This window comes from Xenopus laevis, chromosome 1L, assembly GCF_017654675.1.
Source record: "Xenopus laevis strain J_2021 chromosome 1L, Xenopus_laevis_v10.1, whole genome shotgun sequence".
NCBI lineage: Eukaryota > Metazoa > Chordata > Amphibia > Anura > Pipidae > Xenopus > Xenopus laevis.
Window position 1 is genome coordinate 19809703 of NC_054371.1, and position 18670 is coordinate 19828372.

The 18670-nt window shown below is 41.1% G+C and overlaps 1 protein-coding gene across 6 annotated transcripts in view; it reads right to left on the minus strand.

Annotated features, from left to right (window-relative positions):
- Positions 1–1547: 1547 nt before the first annotated feature.
- Positions 1548–18670, minus strand: part of ctbp1.L (C-terminal binding protein 1 L homeolog) — a 362230-nt gene continuing 345107 nt past the window's right edge. For 4 of the 6 annotated variants that reach the window (XM_041586903.1, XM_018254856.2, XM_018254696.2 and 1 more), the window contains 5 exons: positions 13992–14206; positions 9388–9518; positions 8725–8852; positions 7949–8066; positions 1548–2770 (listed from right to left, as the gene is read on the minus strand). In XM_041586903.1, the coding sequence (XP_041442837.1) occupies positions 2587–2770; positions 7949–8066; positions 8725–8852; positions 9388–9518; positions 13992–14206 (776 nt within the window). In that variant the 3' untranslated portion in view covers positions 1548–2586. 6 annotated transcript variants of the gene reach the window in all.

Sequence of the window (18670 nt, forward strand, 5' to 3'; positions counted from 1 at the left end):
ATGCCACTGTTTGTTTTAACTTATAAGGGGGCCCTGACGATCAAAAGCTTTTTATAACCTGTGTGTGTGTGTGTTACCTTTTTTTAGTGGGGGCCCCGAAAATAATGTTGTACGGGGCCCTGTGATTCGTAATGGCGGCCCTGGTGGCACTGATAATGGGGCTCACTCTCACTCTTGGATTGCAGCGTTTGCATCATCCGGAATGCCAACCTCTCTGCACTTGCCTGTGCTATATAAAGTCCTAAAAGTGAATTACTGGCCCACGTGGCATCCATTAAAGGGCAACTATTAGGGATGGGCGAATTTGACCCATTTCATTTCGCTAGAAATTCGCAGTGGCCGAAATGTCACCGACGCCCATTAAAGTCTATGGGCGTCAAAAAAATGTTGACTTGCATCTTTTTTTTGACACACGACGCCATACAAGTTTATGGGCGTCATTTTTGCGGCGAAACAAGGCGGAAATATTCGCCCATCCCTAGCAACTATCATTGAAACATACCCACCCCACTAAAAAAAGCCCCATGCAAGTGTTATGTTGAAGGAAGGAAATTACCCAGTGTGGGGGCCAATGTTTGGTGATACAATGAGCAAGTCTCCTAGCTCCATTATTACATGCATTCAGGTAATAATCCAGGACTTTTTTTGGGGGAAAATTAGTTTTTCTCTACAGGAACCCAGGCCCTCTGCTGTGGGGAAACAGTATTTCCTTTAAAATGGATTGTTCACCTTTAAATTACCTTTTATGTATGATATAGAGAGGGATATTCTGAGACAATCTGCAATTGGTTTTCATTTTTTTGAGTTATTTAGCTTTTTATCCAGCAGCTCTCCAGTTTGCCATTTCAGCCATCTGGTTGCTAGGGTCCAGATTACCCTAGCAACCATGCATTGATTTGAATAAGAAACTGGAATATGAATAGGAGAGGGTCTGAATAGAAATATGAGGAATAAAAAGTAGCAATAACAATACATTTGTAGCCTTACAGAGCATTTGTTTTTTAGATGGGGTCAGCGACCCCCATTTCAAAGCTGGAAAGAGTCACAAGAAGAAGGCAAATAATTCAAAAACTATAAAAAAAGAAAAAATAAGGCCAATGGAAAAGTTGCTTAGAATTAGGGATGCACCAAATCCACTATTTTGGATTTCGGCCGAACCCCTGAATCCTTTGCGAAAGATTCGGCCGCATACCAAACTGAATCCTTAATTAGGGGTGGGAAGGGGAAAACATTTTTTACTTCCTTGTTTTGTAACAAAAAGTCACGCGCTTTCCCTCCCCGTCCCTCATTTGCATATTCAAATTAGGATTTGGATTCGGTTCTGCCGGGCAGAAGGATTCGGCAAAATCCTGGCTGAATCCCAAACCAAATCCTGGATTCGGTGCATCCCTAATTAGAATTGGCCATTCTGTAACATACTAGAAGTTTACTTAAAGGTGAACCACCCCTATAAATGTAGAAGACTACCTGCTATGCTGAACATAATTATTATTTATATTATTATCATTGCACTTGAAGTACAGACACACAAATGAATAAGAGCAATGTGTATTTGTCTGGGATTTTATTTCTTAAAATAATAACTCCTACAAATGGTTACACTCACAAACATGTTCTTAACCCAAAAAACAAACAAACAAAAAAAAAAGGAAATAAAAATATTGCTAGCCTACCACATTACCAGGAAGGAATTAATGTAGGCAATGAAATGGATCTACTTTCAGTAGTCGCAATTTCCCGCACACCGCCATTAATATATACTTTTTTGCAACAACAACGACTGCTGCTTTATTTTTTTTATTTTTTTTCCTTTTTTTTTTTCTTACGAAATTCCTGCTTTTCCCTTAATATCATTCTTGCCATAGTTATCTGAGAAGAGGGGATCCGTGTCAAAATAAGGGAAATGAACCCCCACACACACACACAAAAAAAAAAAAATCCTGTTTTAACTAAATCATAAAAAAAAAAAAAAAAAGAAATGTACAAGACAAGCAGGTAGAAAAAACAATGCACTGTGTGGCTTCCAAAGTAAAAGTGGGATCACGTATTGTCCTGAGAAGTCTGCCAACCGACTGCTTTATTGGGCATATTTGAACATATAAAAGAAAATAACAATTTTTTTAATTTTTTGTTTTTGTTTTTGAACCATAAAAGTGGTTTTGCTGGATGCCTCCCTCGTGTTCTTCCCGGTTGGTAGCTCAGCGAACAAACCCCCTTTTTTTTTTGTTCTAAAAACTGTACACAAACAAAGTACATTCATGATATAATTAACTACTGACTTTTCTTGCGCAACGAAGGACCCATTGGACACAGAACAGTGAAGTTATTCCACCGGACAGGAACAAACTACAATTTTAAATGGAGGGGGAGGGGGGAGGGAGGGAAAAGGTCCCAAATTCTCTCGTCTCCTCCCCATTATGCCGTATATTTGGACCAGTCCCTAAAAACAATAAAGGTCAACTTGTTAAGTTCAGAAGGTTTGCCTCTTTTTCCAAAATCCACATTTCTCTCTCTCTCGGAGTCTTCTTCTTCTTCTTCTCTTCTGTGGAATTGAAGCTTCAATGCCGGTGGAATGCTCATGGGGGGCTACAACTGGTCGCTTGGATGGTCTCTGTCAGCTTCTGGTTTGATGGTCTGGCCGGGAGAAGGAGCATGTGGTGGGTGGGCTACAGCTGGGTGAGCATGTGATAAAGACATAGCACTTGGTACTATTCCTTCTACCGCTGCTGGGAGGCCAGCTGGAGCCACACTTACTACCCCCTGGGGGTATCTGCAAGGAGAACAAACAGGGACATTTACTTCATGAGCATGGAGTTAACATGGATGGAGCAGGGATATCCACCAGGTGGGGTTTTAAAGGAGAAGTAAACCCTAAAAATGAATGTGGCTGAAAATGCCATATTTTATATACAGAACTTATTGCACGAGGCTAAAGTTTCAGCTTGTCAATAGCAGCAATGATCCAGGACTTCAAACTTGTCACAGGGGGTCACCATCTTGGAAAGTTTCTGTGACACTCACATGCTCAGTGGGCTCTGATTGGCTGTTGAGAAGCTAAGCTTAGGCCTCATCACTAATGGTCTGTAATATAAGCTGATGCTACAGGGCTACAGGGCTGCCATGTAGTAATTATCTATATTAATTACTAATCAGCCTTATATTGTGACATTTCTATTCTATGTGTACTGTATATTGTGAGTGGGTCCCTAAGCTCAGTAAGTGACAGCAGCACAGAGCATGTGCAGTGAATCAGCAGAAAAGAAGATGGGGAGCTACTGGGGCATCTTTGGAGACAGAGATCTTTACTGCTAAAGGGCTGTGGTTGCCTTGGGCTGGTACAGAAGCACAAAACATAATGTACAACATTTCTAGCTACTTCTTTGGTTAGGCTTTAGTTCTCCTTTAAAGGGATACTGTCATGGGAGAAATTTTTTTTTCCAAAATGAATCAGTTAATAGTTCTGCTCCAGCAGAATTCTGCACTGAAATCCATTTCTCAAAAGAGCAAACAGATTTTTTTATTTTCAATTTTGAAATCTGACATGGGGCTAGACATATTGTCAATTTCCTAGCTGCCCCAAGTCATGTGACTTGTGCTCTGATAAACTTCAATCACTCTTTACTGCTGTACTGCAAGTTGGAGTGATATCACCCTCCCTTCCCCCCCCCCAGCAGCCAAACAAAAGAACAATGGGAAGGTAACCAGATAACAGCTCCCTAACACAAAATAACAGCTGCCTGGTAGATCTAAGAACAACACTCAATAGTAAAAACCCATATCCCACTGAGACACATTCAGTTACATTGAGAAGGAAAAACAGCAGCCTGCCAGAAAGCATTTCTCGCCTAAAGTGCAGGCACAAGTCACATGACCAGGGGCAGCTGGGAAATTGACAAAATGTCTAGCCCCATGTCAGATTTCAAAATTGAATATAAAAAAAATCTGTTTGCTCTTTTGAGAAATGGATTTCAGTGCAGAATTCTGCTGGAGTAGCACTATTAACTGATGCGTTTTGAAAAAAACATGTTTTCCGATGACAGGATCCCTTTAATGTAAAATTACTGGATAACAGAGGCTATTTAGCATTGCATTGCTGTTCTCCTCTGGAGGAGATACTCTATGGTAGTGATTGTGAGATCAGTTGAAGTCCCCCTTCAGGTCAGTGCCCCCTTAATTCATAACTTAGTTGCAGAAATATTGGTGTATCAGGCATTCAGCCATATCTAGGGCACCAAATATTTCCGCCCGTCTAATAGAGTGAGCTCTAATACATCTTCTAGGCAAAAGGAGCCCCCCTATAAGATATATTGGATCTGACTGTCATTGAATATCTGACACCCAACTGCTGCATGAAGACAGAATGAAGAGAAAAAAATGCTGAGAGAGGGATAGTGAAGATAAACTTGATTAGAATTTTTAATTGATTGTTTTGAGAAAGTTTCTTATTTCAGTATGATGAAGCTTATATTAAATTTTCATTTTCGCGATAGCTCCCCTTTAAGTAAACTTTTGATTCTTAAATTGAATTCTTAAATAATTGCCCCTGGCTTATTACCAAATCCTTCATTTTAATCGTGTTACCCCTTGATAACATTTAGTGAACTGTGTTTGTGATTGGTGTCGGACTGGCCCACTATGATACCCGGAAAACTCCCAGGGAGCCCAGGTGTCCGCTCCTAATCATTTGGCCTATTTCATAGTCATTCCCTAGTTCTGTATGGGAACAAAGAGGCTAAAGAGATGGAAGAATAGATTATAGTAGATAAATTATAGGGTAATGTCACACCTGGAGATTCGGGGAGATTTAGTCGCCCGGCGACTAATCGCCTCTTCTTTGGGGGCGACTAATCTTCCCGAACTGCTTCCCCCTGCAACAATGAAAAAACGCCTGCGACATTGTGAGGAACTCCCTAGTTTCGGACCAGGGACCTGTTGTGTTCCAGGCACTGCTCCTCCTGCTTAAGCCACAGTAGGGGTGCGGTGGGGGCCTGGCTCTAAAATACCTGTTGCTTTGCCTGCCCTCGAATTTCAGCCTGATTCTGCAAAGGTCAGTGATTATTTTTTGTTTAATAAATACCTTTAAGTTACCCAGCACCGTAGCTCCTGTCTGTGAATCCTAATAGTCATCCTAACAGGCATGGCACTCTCCGCGATTCGTTTTCCGAAGTCGCCCGAAGTTTCCTCGTGAGGCAACTTTAGCCGTATTCGGAAAACGAAGTGCCGCGAGGGGGAAGCCGTTCGGGAGATTAGTCGCCCCAAAGAAGAGGCAATTAGTTTTGCTGGGAGACTAAATCTCCCCGAATCTCCAGGTGTGACCTTAGAAAAAGGTTTTCTGGTGGGTTCATGCCATCCCAGTCCAACGCTGTTTGTGATGATTCCGACACCTTGGAATGAACCCCCTCCCCATAGTGTGACCAGACCCTGAGCTGCTGAATGACACCATATTCTCTCCCCACATTGGCCGTTGTGTTTCCTGGGTCAATATTACGGGACATGCAATGTGCTATATAATGGGGATGTTTCCATGACAAATGAGCAGATATGGGACATAAAGAAACATCTACCTGTTAATGTAGCAATAAAGGTCACTTTTTAGAAAGAAACATGATGAGCCGGATGGGCAGCAGATAAGAGGGGACATAATTCCCCGGGGGTGGCCCTGTATTACCAGTGTGACATTTGGGTGGGAAACAAGAGTGAATGTGTGTGGGTTTAGGTTCCTCTCGGCGTCTCATACAGAGCGAGTGGGTTTGCCACTGCAGACAGTCTATTAGCATATTAAACATGAAAGTCATCAATTCGCTCCTTATCTCTCGGTGCAGTTACATGGGGAGGTGGAGCATTCGCCCATGTGACGCACTAAATCCAATTTAATGTCCAGGATAATGGCAGGGTTAAATTATAACGGAGGAGTGAAGACTAAATGGTTCTTCTAATGTTGAGCGCCGGAGTGCAAAAATACTGTAACATGGATACGAGGGATGTTTATTACTGGGAAACTTGCAACCTTGACATGGCTGTAAACTACAGATCCCAGCATTCCTAGCAAGCAAGCAGCATGCACTAATCAGATTGCCAAATGAGAGGATCTTGCACCGATATGTCCACCTTGAGTTGGGCTGACCACAAGGCCTGGAATGCAGGAGATGGGATTGAGGACAACATCAATGAATCGGTGCAGTCCTCAATCTGACGGGAATTAAGCCTGCCCCATCAACATGTGGCTGGTTTTCGGTATGATATCGATTGTGAAGTCCATCGGAGGGCCCCATATACTGGCCAATAAGCTGCTGACTTTGTGTATGGCCACCAGAACATGTTTACTGTATGTCAGTGGAACCATTTTGTGTTCTAGAGATGGCTGTGAGTTTGGTTACGCTTTAGGGGTCTTACAATCATTTAACAAAGAAGGGAACAATAGTGAAAATACATTTCTGTTTTGTGGAAACCCCTCTTTGCAATAGAGGCCCAAACTATGGGGATGCTTCCCCAGCAGGCACAGAGTAAAGAATGGGGGCGCAAAAGATATTTGAGGTGAAAGAACATCTGCTATGCTAGAATAACAGTGATTTGGGGGTGAATACTTATTGTCTGTAATGGGTCCCCTGGGACTTTAGCAGGGTCACTGATATTATTTTCTATATGTGTAACTTTAAAATGAGTTAAGGGGAGCCCAGAATGGATGTGGGATGATAAAGAGGAAACTCTGCCCATTAACACCCAGACACACACCCATCTAGATGCAAGTACAGATATATTATTGGTGCCCATCTCTACTGCACACCAACGATATTCATGTGCAAAACAGAAGATGGATTTAAGGGGATGTGATCATGGGAAAACACGTTTTTTTCAAAACACATCAGTTAATAGTGCTGCTCCAGCAGAATTCTGCACTGAAATCTGTTTTTCAAAAGAGTAAGTTGATTTGTTTATACTTAATTTTGAAATCTGACATGGGACTAGACATATTGTCAGTTTCCCAGGTGCCCCCAGTCATGTGACTTGTGCTCTGATAAACTTCAGTCACTCTTTACTGCTGTACTGGAAGTTGGAGTGATATCGCCCCACTCCCTTTCCCCCCAGCAGCCTAACAACAGAACAATGGGAAGGTAACCAGATAGCAGCTCCCTAACACAAGATAACAGCTGCCTGGTAGATCTAAGAACAGCACTCAATAGTAAAATCCAGGTCCCACTGCAACACATTCAGTTACATTGAGTAGGAGAAACAACAGCCTGCCAGAAAGCAGTTCCATTCTAAAGTGCTGGTTCTTTCTGAAAGCACATGACCAGGCAAAATGAAAAAATGAATAACAAATTACACTTGCTGGTTCAGGAATGAAATTTTATATTGTAGAGTGAATTATTTGCAGTGTAAACAGTGTTATTAAGAAATAAAAAACTACACCGTAAAAATCAGGAGTAAATGTTAAATGCCAAGTGACTACAATAAAGAGATTTGTGCCGGAGCCGAAAGCCTCACCAAACACAGTGTCTCTGCTCAGTCTCTACATATCTGCTGACATGATACCAGATTTAAAGTCAGTGCAGAAATCATGGATGTTAAAGCTCCAGCTCTTGGGCTGACATTGAAGCTGAACTCCTTTTTCTGGGGAACTGTAGGATTTTACATTCCTGGTGACCGTTAAAACAAACCTAACCCAATGAAATCTCCTGCTGCTACAAATATTTACTCCATAGAGTCTTAATATTTACTGCAGTCAGGATCTGCCTGTGCTCAGATATTCAGCAGTTATTTCCCATATCACCACCGTGTTCTGCATACACAAATACATACAGTGCCGTTGCTGCTGGGAAAGCTGACCCCACCTTAGTAGTCACCCACAATTTTGATCAGTAGGTGGGTTTTGAGAATTAACGCCACTGTCTATATACAGTATCTAATGCCCATATTTATCTAAAAGCTATTAAGTAGCCATGTTTACCTGTAGGCACCGCCATTGAGCTCTGGATGAACAACCCCAGGATCCATGCTGGCCCAATGTGTTGCTGCAGTTAAGTGATCTTTATTAACACAGTTTTTCAGGCTGTCAGGAATGCGACCTGTGTTACAATGAAAATAAAATAGAATAAGAATACAGGTAGGGGTTTATTTATTAAGGTCTGAATGGCAAAACCCCCGAAAAATTCATGTTTTTTTACTATAAAATCCGAATATTTAGTGGGGAAAAAATAAATTTGTCTGAGGATGGAAAAAGTCAGAATCAGAAAATCCGGCATCTCAGACCTGCCAAGGTTGCATATAAGTCAATGGGAGAAGTTCCAACGATATCTTGATCTATGCCAAGTTTCATGCAATAATACAAAGATTTTGTGGTTTTCGGGCAAAAATCTGAATAAATCTGAGTTTCCGGGTGGAAAATCCGAAAAAAATTTGCATGATTCGGTTTTTTTTGGGGATTTTTTCCTGCACAGGAAATTTTTGGGAAAATGTAAAACCTGTGCAGATTTGGTTGGAGTAGTTTTCAGAAAATAATGAGAAATTCAGACTGGGCCTCCCCGAGATCTGGAATCCTTATTAATAACTAATCTAGTTTGTATGTAACGTAATTAGTCTTGATTATGGAATGGTGCTAAGGGTTGACTTATTTTTACATGTAAAAGCCACCCGTGTAAAAGTCGCAGGCAGTTTTATGCCGCTCTCATTGTCACTAGTGCAACACTGCTCCCAACTGAGAAATGAGCTCACGGTATCACCCACCAGTAATTGCCCTGCGAATTTCCCTCGCTGCTTCTTCCCGCATCTCTATAGACGCTTGCTCGCTGTACCAAGCCGCGTGTGGGGTACAGATGAGGTTTGGAGCATCTTTCAGGGGGCCCTGGGTGAAGCTGCACAGAAAACAAAGCATGAATGTTATTCTGGATATACAGTAAGTGCCGCAGAGATGATTAGCTGAGCAGATACACTGCAGTTATGGATATATCAAAGCTGAACCACTATTGTGTAATAATTTATTAGAAGGGCATTTCTTTGATGACAGTGTCCGTTGACACTAGGAATGACCAGCCTTATTAAACTACACATATATATAAAACATTTAGTAGTCCAACATAAAATGGTAACTCACCAAAAAATGGAAGAGGCCCAAGTGCACTGCCATGAGCCTTCAGCAAGGAGAGCGGTTCAAACCAAACTCTGTAAAGCAGGCATTCAAATGAAGGCAATCTTCCACCAGGCAATAGGCTATGACTAAGGGTTGGAAACGCGTAAGGCTATATATGTGACATAATAAATAATTTAACTTATTACTATTGCCTGGCCTTCATTTGCGTGCCTGCTCTACAAATTTTTGTTATTAAACCACATAACTCATACAATACTCTTATAGACACTTTATGATCATTCCGACACAACGCACAGTACCTGAAAGGCTCGGATTCATGTACATCTAATGCCGCTCCTCGTATCCTGCCCTCCTTTAAGGCCTGTGCCAGCGCCTTCTCATCCACCAAGCCCCCTCGTGCTGTGTTCACTAAGAAGGCTCCCTGCCTCATCTGTGGGTACAAACACAATTTAGTATGTCAGTGGCACACACACACGAAACATACTCGTATGAACACTAACAGTGTTCTTTGTACAACGTGCGCTCAATACTTACTAATATTAGGCATGAAGTGGCCAAACATACTAAGGTTTATTAATAATAATCATCATTTCAGTGTGTTTGCTTGCCAGAGAAGGGCAACTAGGCGCCAGTTGTAAAACTCTGGTTCGGAGACTCACCCAGTTAAGGTAAAAAATTTGGACAATTGACATCTTCTCTCCTAGATACACCTGAAAGCTCAACTTGAAGGCCAGTTATAGTTAGAATTAGGGATATTGTCCATTTACTCTACTAGATACATCTGAAAGCACAACTTGAAGGCCAGTCATGCCAAGAATAAGGGACAATAGCCATTAACTCTCCTAAAAAACACCTGAAGCTCAGCTTGAAGGTCAGTTTTGGTGAGAATTAGGAATAATGGCCATTTAATCTCTTAGATACACCTGAAAGCCCAGTTTGAAGGTCAGTTATAGAGAGAATTGTGAAAAATGCCCATTTACTCTCCTGGAAACACCTGAAAGCCCATCTTGAAGGTTAGTTATGGTGAGAATTAAAAATAATGCCCATTTACGCTTCAAGAAACACCTGAAAGCCCATCTTAAATGTCAGTTATGGTGTGAATAAGAATAATGTCCATTTATTCTCCAAGATACACCTTAAAGCCCAGACTGAAGGTCAGTTATGGTGAGAATTAGGAATAATGTCCATTCACTCTCCCAGAAACACCTAAAAGCTCAGCTTGAAGGTCAATTATAGTGAGAATTAGGAATAATGTCCATTTACTCGCCTAGATACTCCTGAAAGCCCAGATTGAAGGTCAGTTATAGTGAGCATTAGGGATAATGTCCATTTACTCTCCTAGAAACACATGAAGGCCCAGCCTGAAGGCCAGTTATGGTGAGAATTAGGAATAATGTCCATTTACTCTCCTAGATACACCTGAAAGCCCAGCTTGGAAGTAAGTTATGGTGAGAAGTAGGGATACTATTGATTTACCCTCCTAGATACACCTGAAAGCCCAGTTATGGCGAGAATTAGGGAAAATGTCTATTTACTCTCCTAGATACACTTGAAAGCTCAGATTGAAGGTCAGTTATGGTGAGAAGTAGGGATAATGTCCATTAACTCTCCTAGATACACCTGAAAGCCAAGTTATGGTGAACATTAGGGATAATGTCAATTTACTCTCCTAGATACACCTGGAGGCCCAGTTATGGTGAGAATTAGGGATAATGTCTATTTACTTTCCTAGATATACCTGAAAGAAGTAGTGAAAATGTCCATTAAATCTCCTAGATACACCTGGAAGCCAACTTAAAAGCCAGTCATGCTGAGAATAAGGGTCAATGGCCATGAACTCTCCTAGAAATGCCTGAAAGCTCAGCTTGAAAGTCCATTATGGTGACATTTAGGAATCATGCCTATTTACACTCCTAGATACACCTGAAAGCCCAGGTTGAAGGCCAGTTAGGGTTAAATGTGGGCCTTCAATGAAGGCTTGAACTGAATAAGTTCAGCACTACAAACTAAAAGCAGTAGGTTTAGCTGAATTTCATTCAAGGTTTCTAAAAGAGGCAGTTCAGCTTAATATTAACATTTAACTGAAAATGAGACAATTTGCAGCTGGTCTTTATTTATTATTTGAATTTGCCTCTATCCAGCCTGAATGCTATCTAGTTGCTAGAGGTTAAATGCCCTGGCAATCAAAAAAAACCATAATCCCAAGGCTAATTTTGTTGTTATTCCTTATCTTTCTATTCAGATCCTCTTCTAGTCATCTTTCAGTTTGTCACTCATACCACAGCCAATCAGGACAAAGTTTAAATTCCAGCTGCTGTGGAACAAAAAGTTACATATTTAAAAAAACCACAAAGAATAAAAACAAAAACATGAGATAACTGCAAATAGTCTTAGAGTGTCACTAGAGTGCCATATTGTCTCACAGTAGCTACAGGGACACTTTTGCAGAAGAGCTTGAATGTTTAGGGTAACGATTTTCTACAAAAGTGCTGAGCAATGATCAAACACTAGGGGGAGCCAAACAGCCACTGCAACTAGGGGTGTTCAGCAAAGTCACACTAATGGGGAATGTTCTATTTCAGCTGAACTTATTGCATTTAGAACACAAGAGCAACATATTAGTTTTGCTTTAAATAGCACTGGATTTGCTAACTCTGTTTAAGGGGGAAGTAAAGTCTAAAATAGAATAAGGCTAGAAATGCTGTATTTTGTATACTAAATATAAACATGAACTTACTGCACCACAAGCCTAATCAAGCAAATGATTTATGCTTTCAAAGTTGCCCACAGGGGGTCACCATCTTGTAACTTTGTTATACATCTTTGCAAGACCAAGACTGTGCACGTGCTCAGTGTGGTCTGGGCTGTTTAGGGATCAAAACAGCACAAGTCAAATAATATCTGCCAGAAGACGATACAGCAAGACTGATTAATAATCAGAATCTACAGACTGCACTGGGTCCTGTATTGTCATGTAATCTAATGTGGATTTTATAGTCTTGTATTGTTTAATACAAACTTTTTCAAACTCTGCAGAACCAGTGGCTGCAGCAAAATAAGCCTCCAAATAGAATCCCAGTTTATCTGTTTAAATCTGGCTCCATGATCTTTGTCCCTGCAGCTGGAGTTGGAAACAGTAAAGGGGATGTAGAAGGGATGCAAAAATAAAATCCAATACAAATCTCTACACAGTCGCCGACTGCTCTACAGGGAAACAAACAAAGCTGCTTGAGTTCTGCATGGCTGGGAAGTAAGGCGGGGGCTCCTCCTGCTGTTCATAAGTATGATTGTTTCCCTGCAGAGCAGTTAGGGACCGTCTGACAATTCCTATCCACAGCAGTAAATAAAGGGAGAATTTCACTGCATAAAGTCAGGTTTCTTATAAAAACAGTACACATTTTTTAATAAAGTATATTGGAGAAAAGTTTATTTTTCATTAAAGAATTTTTTTACTTTACATGCCCTTTAAACAGAGTGCAACGCCCAAAATATAATTTTGCATACACGTGTGCATCTGTAGCAGAGTTAAAGTTATATTTAGAATTTGCAAAGAGGAATCAGCATTTCCCATTTGGTTGGTATGCTAAGTATTTGCAAACTATTAAAGGCCCAGTAACACCAAAACGGCAAAGCTCTGGATTTTACTGCTGCCATCTTTTATCTGTTGTCTAAACAAAGCCCAACCCAGCCCATTGTATACACTGGAATCTTACACAATACCTGCCCTGCCCTAAAAAATACACATTTTCAAATGATGGTGTATCTAACTCTTAAATGGGGATTTGCTTTAAAATGAACTTTTATATGAACTTTAATATGATGACGACAGTGCAAGCTTTATATTTTTGTTTACTTATTTGGCTATTTTGCCTCAAAATCAGACTAATACTGTAGTTAGATTTTTCTTATTATGAATTATTTGTTCACACCTCCTGTGCATCTCATGAGGCCCTTCACACAAGTGCAAGGAGAGCGCCCTTAGTGCTCATTTAAAGGAGAAGGGAAGGTTAAAACTAAGTAAACTTTATCAGAAAGGTCTATATAAATACACTAGTAAACTCTCAAAGTAATGCTGCTCTGAGTCCTCTGTCAAAAGAAACACCACATTTCTTTCCTTCTATTGTGTACTCATGGGCTTCTGTATTAGACTTCCTGTTTTCAGCTTAAACCTCCAGGGCTAGGGCTTGAGCATGCTCAGTTTGCTCCTCTCTTCCTTTCCCCCTCCCTCCTCCCATCCCTGCTGTAATCTGATCCCAGAGCTATGACTGAGCAGGGAGAGACTCAGACAGGAAGTGATGTCACACCAAGCTTAAATGGCAGCTGCTATCCTAAACATTAGAGAGAGATTCTAGAACTGTTTACTTGGCTATGGTAAAGCATTCTGCAGAATAAATATAGGGTTATATCTTGCACTATTGTGGCTAATCTATTGGCAATAAACTGCTTTGGTAGCTTTCCTTCTCCTTTAACGAGCAGTTGTTTTGGGGGTCTAGGAGAGCTCGGCAACTCATATCAGAGAACAAAATATATCCCCAAGTGCTGATGAATGCAATTTTTAGTTTTTCCTATATATATATATGTGTGTAACAAAAAGGGTCCGCACACACAGGACTTGAATGAGAAAATAAGTTTGTCGTTTATTCAACGTTTCGGCCCAGTCACATGAGCCGTCTTCAGGAAGTCTTCCTGAAGACGGCTCATGTGACTGGGCCGAAACGTTGAATAAACGACAAACTTATTTTACTTCCATACTATGTTTAACTGCTCCAGCACCTAGGCAACGACAAACTTATTTTACTTCCATACTATGTTTAACTGCTCCAGCACCTAGGCATCCATTTTGTGTTCTGTGTGCACCGACCCCATTATAATATATATAACAGGGTTAAAAAAATGGAGGTACCTGTTTAATGGTAAAGTCGTTGATAAGGTGATGGTTGTGCTCATTTAAGCCGCAGTGCAGGGTTACACAGTCGCTATGGAAGAGAAGGTCCTGCAGGGTGCTGACCCGCTGGAGGCCGAGAGCTCGTTCAATGCCGTCGGAGAGGTAAGGGTCGTAGAAAAAGACGTTGAAACCAAATGTTTTTGCTCGCAGCGCCACCGCTTGACCAACCCGCCCTGCAAAAGAACCAAGCAGAACATACTTAAGATAAAAGAAGACATTTTGGAAAAAACATCTTTTAGCTCAGCCAGTCCCAGTACTTTTCATTGTGCCGCCTTGGAGAGAACGTAAAGCTCAAACCCTAAACTTGTTTTCTGCTCTGTAAATATTTCTCCAATATATATGAATCGTTCCTGTGCCTTTTTCTATCTTTTACTAGCCACCTGCAGAGGGCAAGCAATCACACAGCTTGGGAGGCCTTGAACCACCAGCTTGTGTGCAGCAAGTAAAAGCTGGAAGCGACCCGTTTGTTTTGTGCACAGGGCTCAGAGAAAGTCTACAAGGAAAATAAAAACCATACAGGTCCCACATATGGAATTTAGGCTCTACAGAAGTTTTCCTATAGTATTGACTGTGACATTTGCCTGGAGCTTGCAGCCAGCTATTTCGGTGCCAAATTTGCTAATACAGGTATAGGATCCCATCTGGAAACCCATTATCCATACTGTAATAACAGTAGCTTGTACTTGATCCCAACTAAGAATCCTCATTGGAAGCAACCAGCCTCTACGGTTTATTTAAAGGAACAGTAACGTCAAAAAATGAAAGTGTTTTAAGGTTATTAAAATTTAATGCCCTATTGTGTTGCACTGGTAAATCTGGTGTGTTTGCTTCAGAAACACTACTATAGTTTATATAAACAAGCTGCTGTGTAGCACTGGGGCAGCCATTCAAGCACTGGCTACACAGTAGATAACAGATAAGTACTACTATAGTTTATATAAACAAGCTGCTGTGTAGCCATGGGGGCAGCCATTCAAGCACAGGGTACACAGTAAATAATAACAGATAAGTACTATTATAGTTTATATAAACAAGCTGCTGTGTAGCCATTGGGGCAGCCATTCAAGCACAAGATACACAGTAGATAACAGATAAGTACTACTATAGTTTATATAAACAAGCTGCTGTGTAGCCATGGGGGCAGCCATTCTAGCACAGGATACACAGTAGATAACAGATAAGTACTACTATAGTTTATATAAACAAGCTGCTGTGTAGCCATGGGGGCAGCCATTCAAGCACAGGATACACAGTAGATAACAGATAAGTACTACTATAGTTTATATAAACAAGCTGCTGTGTAGCCATGGGGGCAGCCATTCAAGCACAGGATACACAGTAGATAACAGATAAGTACTACTATAGTTTATATAAACAAGCTGCTGTGTAGCCATGGGGGCAGCCATTCAAGCACAGGGTACACAGTAGATAACAGATAAGTACTACTATAGTTTATATAAACAAGCTGCTGTGTAGCCATGGGGGCAGCCATTCAAGCACAGGGTACACAGTAAATAATAACAGATAAGTACTATTATAGTTTATATAAACAAGCTGCTGTGTAGCCATTGGGGCAGCCATTCAAGCACAAGATACACAGTAGATAACAGATAAGTACTACTATAGTTTATATAAAGAAGCTGCTGTGTAGACATGGGGGCAGCCATTCAAGCACAGGGTACACAGTAAATAATAACAGATAAGTACTACTATAGTTTATATGAACAAGCTGCTGTGTAGCCATGGGGGCAGCCATTCAAGCACAGGGTACACAGTAGATAACAGATAAGTACTACTATAGTTTATATAAACAAGCTGCTGTGTAGCCATGGGGGCAGCCATTCAAGCACAGGATACACAGTAGATAACAGATAAGTACTACTATAGTTTATATAAACAAGCTGCTGTGTAGCCATGAGGGCAGCCATTCAAGCACAGGGTACACAGTAGATAACAGAAAAGTACTACTATAGTTTATGTAAACAAGCTGCTGTGTAGCCATGGGGGCAGCCATTCAAGCACAGGATACACAGTAGATAACAGATAAGTACTACTATAGTTTATATAAACAAGCTGCTGTGTAGCCATGGGGGCAGCCATTCAAGCACAGGATACACAGTAGATAACAGGTAAGTACTACTATAGTTTATATAAACAAGCTGCTTTGTAGCCATGGGGGCAGCCATTCAAGCACAGGATACACAGTAGATAACAGATAAGTACTACTATAGTTTATATAAACAAGCTGCTGTGTAGCCATGGGGGCAGCCATTCAAGCACAGGGTACACAGTAGATAACAGATAAGTACTACTATAGTTTATATAAACAAGCTGATGTGTAGCCATGGGGGCAGCCATTCAAGCACAGGATACACAGTAGATAATAAATAAGTACTACTATAGTTCATATAATGTGTGCTAATGTGTGGTCTGACAACCACTGCTCCAGACTGAGGTATTTATAATAATTATGAAGAGGAATGTTCTAAGACTCAAATGGGGAATGTAATAAAAGTCGCAAAAAGGAAAACAATTTGTACAAATAAAAATAAAAATTTGCATTCTGCAATGTAATACTCTCCCTTAAACTGTTATTGTATTGCGAATTCTAATTGTGCATTGCCCACTTTTAAGAAGAGCTTGAAGGTGTCGTAATCTTCTGGAGCAAACATAACTTTTTCAACAAGAAGTTTTATTACATTTACTGCGCACTGGCGCAAACTATAAAATTCTAGGGATGCACCAAATCCAGGATTTGGTTCAGAATTCGGACAGGATTCAGCCTTTTTCAGCAGGATTCAGATCCGGCCGAATCCTTCTGTGAGGCTGAACCAAATCCGAATTTGTATATGTAAATTGGGGCGGGGGAGGGAAATCATGTGACTTTTTGTCACAAAAAAAGGAAATAAAAACTAGGCCAAACATTAATGAACTTGGTGCACTATGCCAGTAACTGTACCATTATAAATCAAAATGAAAAATATATATAAAAAAATATAATGAGGAGAAAAATACTCACAGTTCATGCGTTTCATGGGCACTTACTCATAAGCCTTCCCACCCTAATTTGCATATGCAAATTAGACTTTGGTTCGGTAAGCGGCCAAATCTTTTGCGAAGGATTTGGGGATTCGGCCGGATACCGAACCAAATCCTAATTTGCATATGCAAAATTGGGTGGGAAGGGGGAAAATTACTTCCTTGTTTTGTGACAAAGTCACACAATTTCCCTCCTCATTCCTAATTTGCATATGCAAATTGAAATTCGGTTCGGCCAGGCAGGATTCAGCCGAATCCGAATCCTGCTGAAAAAGGCCGAATCACAAACTGAATCCTGGACTCGTGCATCCCTAGTAAAAAACGTTTTCCCCTTCCCAAATGCAAATTAGGATTCAGAATCAGTATTCAGCCAAATTTTTCCCGAAAGATTCAGGGGTTCGGCGGAATCCAAAATAGTGTTTTTCGGTGCATCCCTATAAAATTCGCAAACCTTACACTGTCGGAGGAGGTCACTAAACGGTTTCCGGGTTCAAGTATATTGAATCGGCGCAAAGCAAAAATTTTTGCGCAAAGGCATAACTTTTTGCATTTCAAATATTTTTTCCGTTACCGACTTTTATTACATTACCCCAAATAATTTGTTCCCCTACAAAGACCCGGGTGTCCTTTTTTGTCCATCAGAGAGAAGTGACTGTGTTTGCGCCCCCCACCCCTTACATTCCAGCAAAATGCTTGCAGTTATTTCAAATACTAAAGGAAATAAAGAGGTTTAGTGCTCTGTTATAGTTCCATCCATCTTCTCCAAAGTCCCAGCCCTCTGGTGGCACACGCAGTTGAAAGAACCACCCTTCTAAGATTGATTTGATTGCAATCCATCATATTTTGCCTACAATATCCCTACAAATAAGGCAAAGCTGTCGGAAGGGATGTGAGGGAATATTGCAGTCTGCTTAGTGGATGTCAGTCTACATAAACGTCGATAGAGCAGGGCTAGAGTCCTGCGCAGGTCCATTTTTTGGAACCAGTACCCAACCCATACCCGCAAAGTGCAATCCGCAACCCGCATTCTTACCCGATTGGACCCGCTACACGAACCAACCTGCAAGTACCTTATCCGCAATCCGGAACCGCGACCCGCTGACCATCAAGAATCAGCAAGTGCTGTCATTGTAAACCGTAAGTGACATTATCGGAAGTAGACGTGATCAGAAAAAAGGAGTAAATATAGTTATTGAGAAGACCCGCGGCCCGACCCGCAAAACCGCCGACCCGCGTCTATACCCGCACCCAGAACTTTTACCAGCAACCCACAGGGTAACGCATGTTTTTGTGGGTAACCCGCGGGTACCCGACCCGCTTTAGGACTCTAAACAGGGCAATATATTTTATAATATCTCCATACTTTTACAGAGAATGCCCTGACCATGGCAACAAGGTCAATAATTAGGTTCCACACTGTCATCCAATCAGACTGTGAGGCAAAGAAATCAGGCCGTACCCTGGCGATATAACACTTTCATACAAACTCATGGATGGATGAGGGTTCAGTGCCCACAACTTTAATCCTAAACCATAGCAGCCAATAAGCCAAAAAACGAATCATAAATAAAGAGACCTATCCATAATCCTTTAAGTGC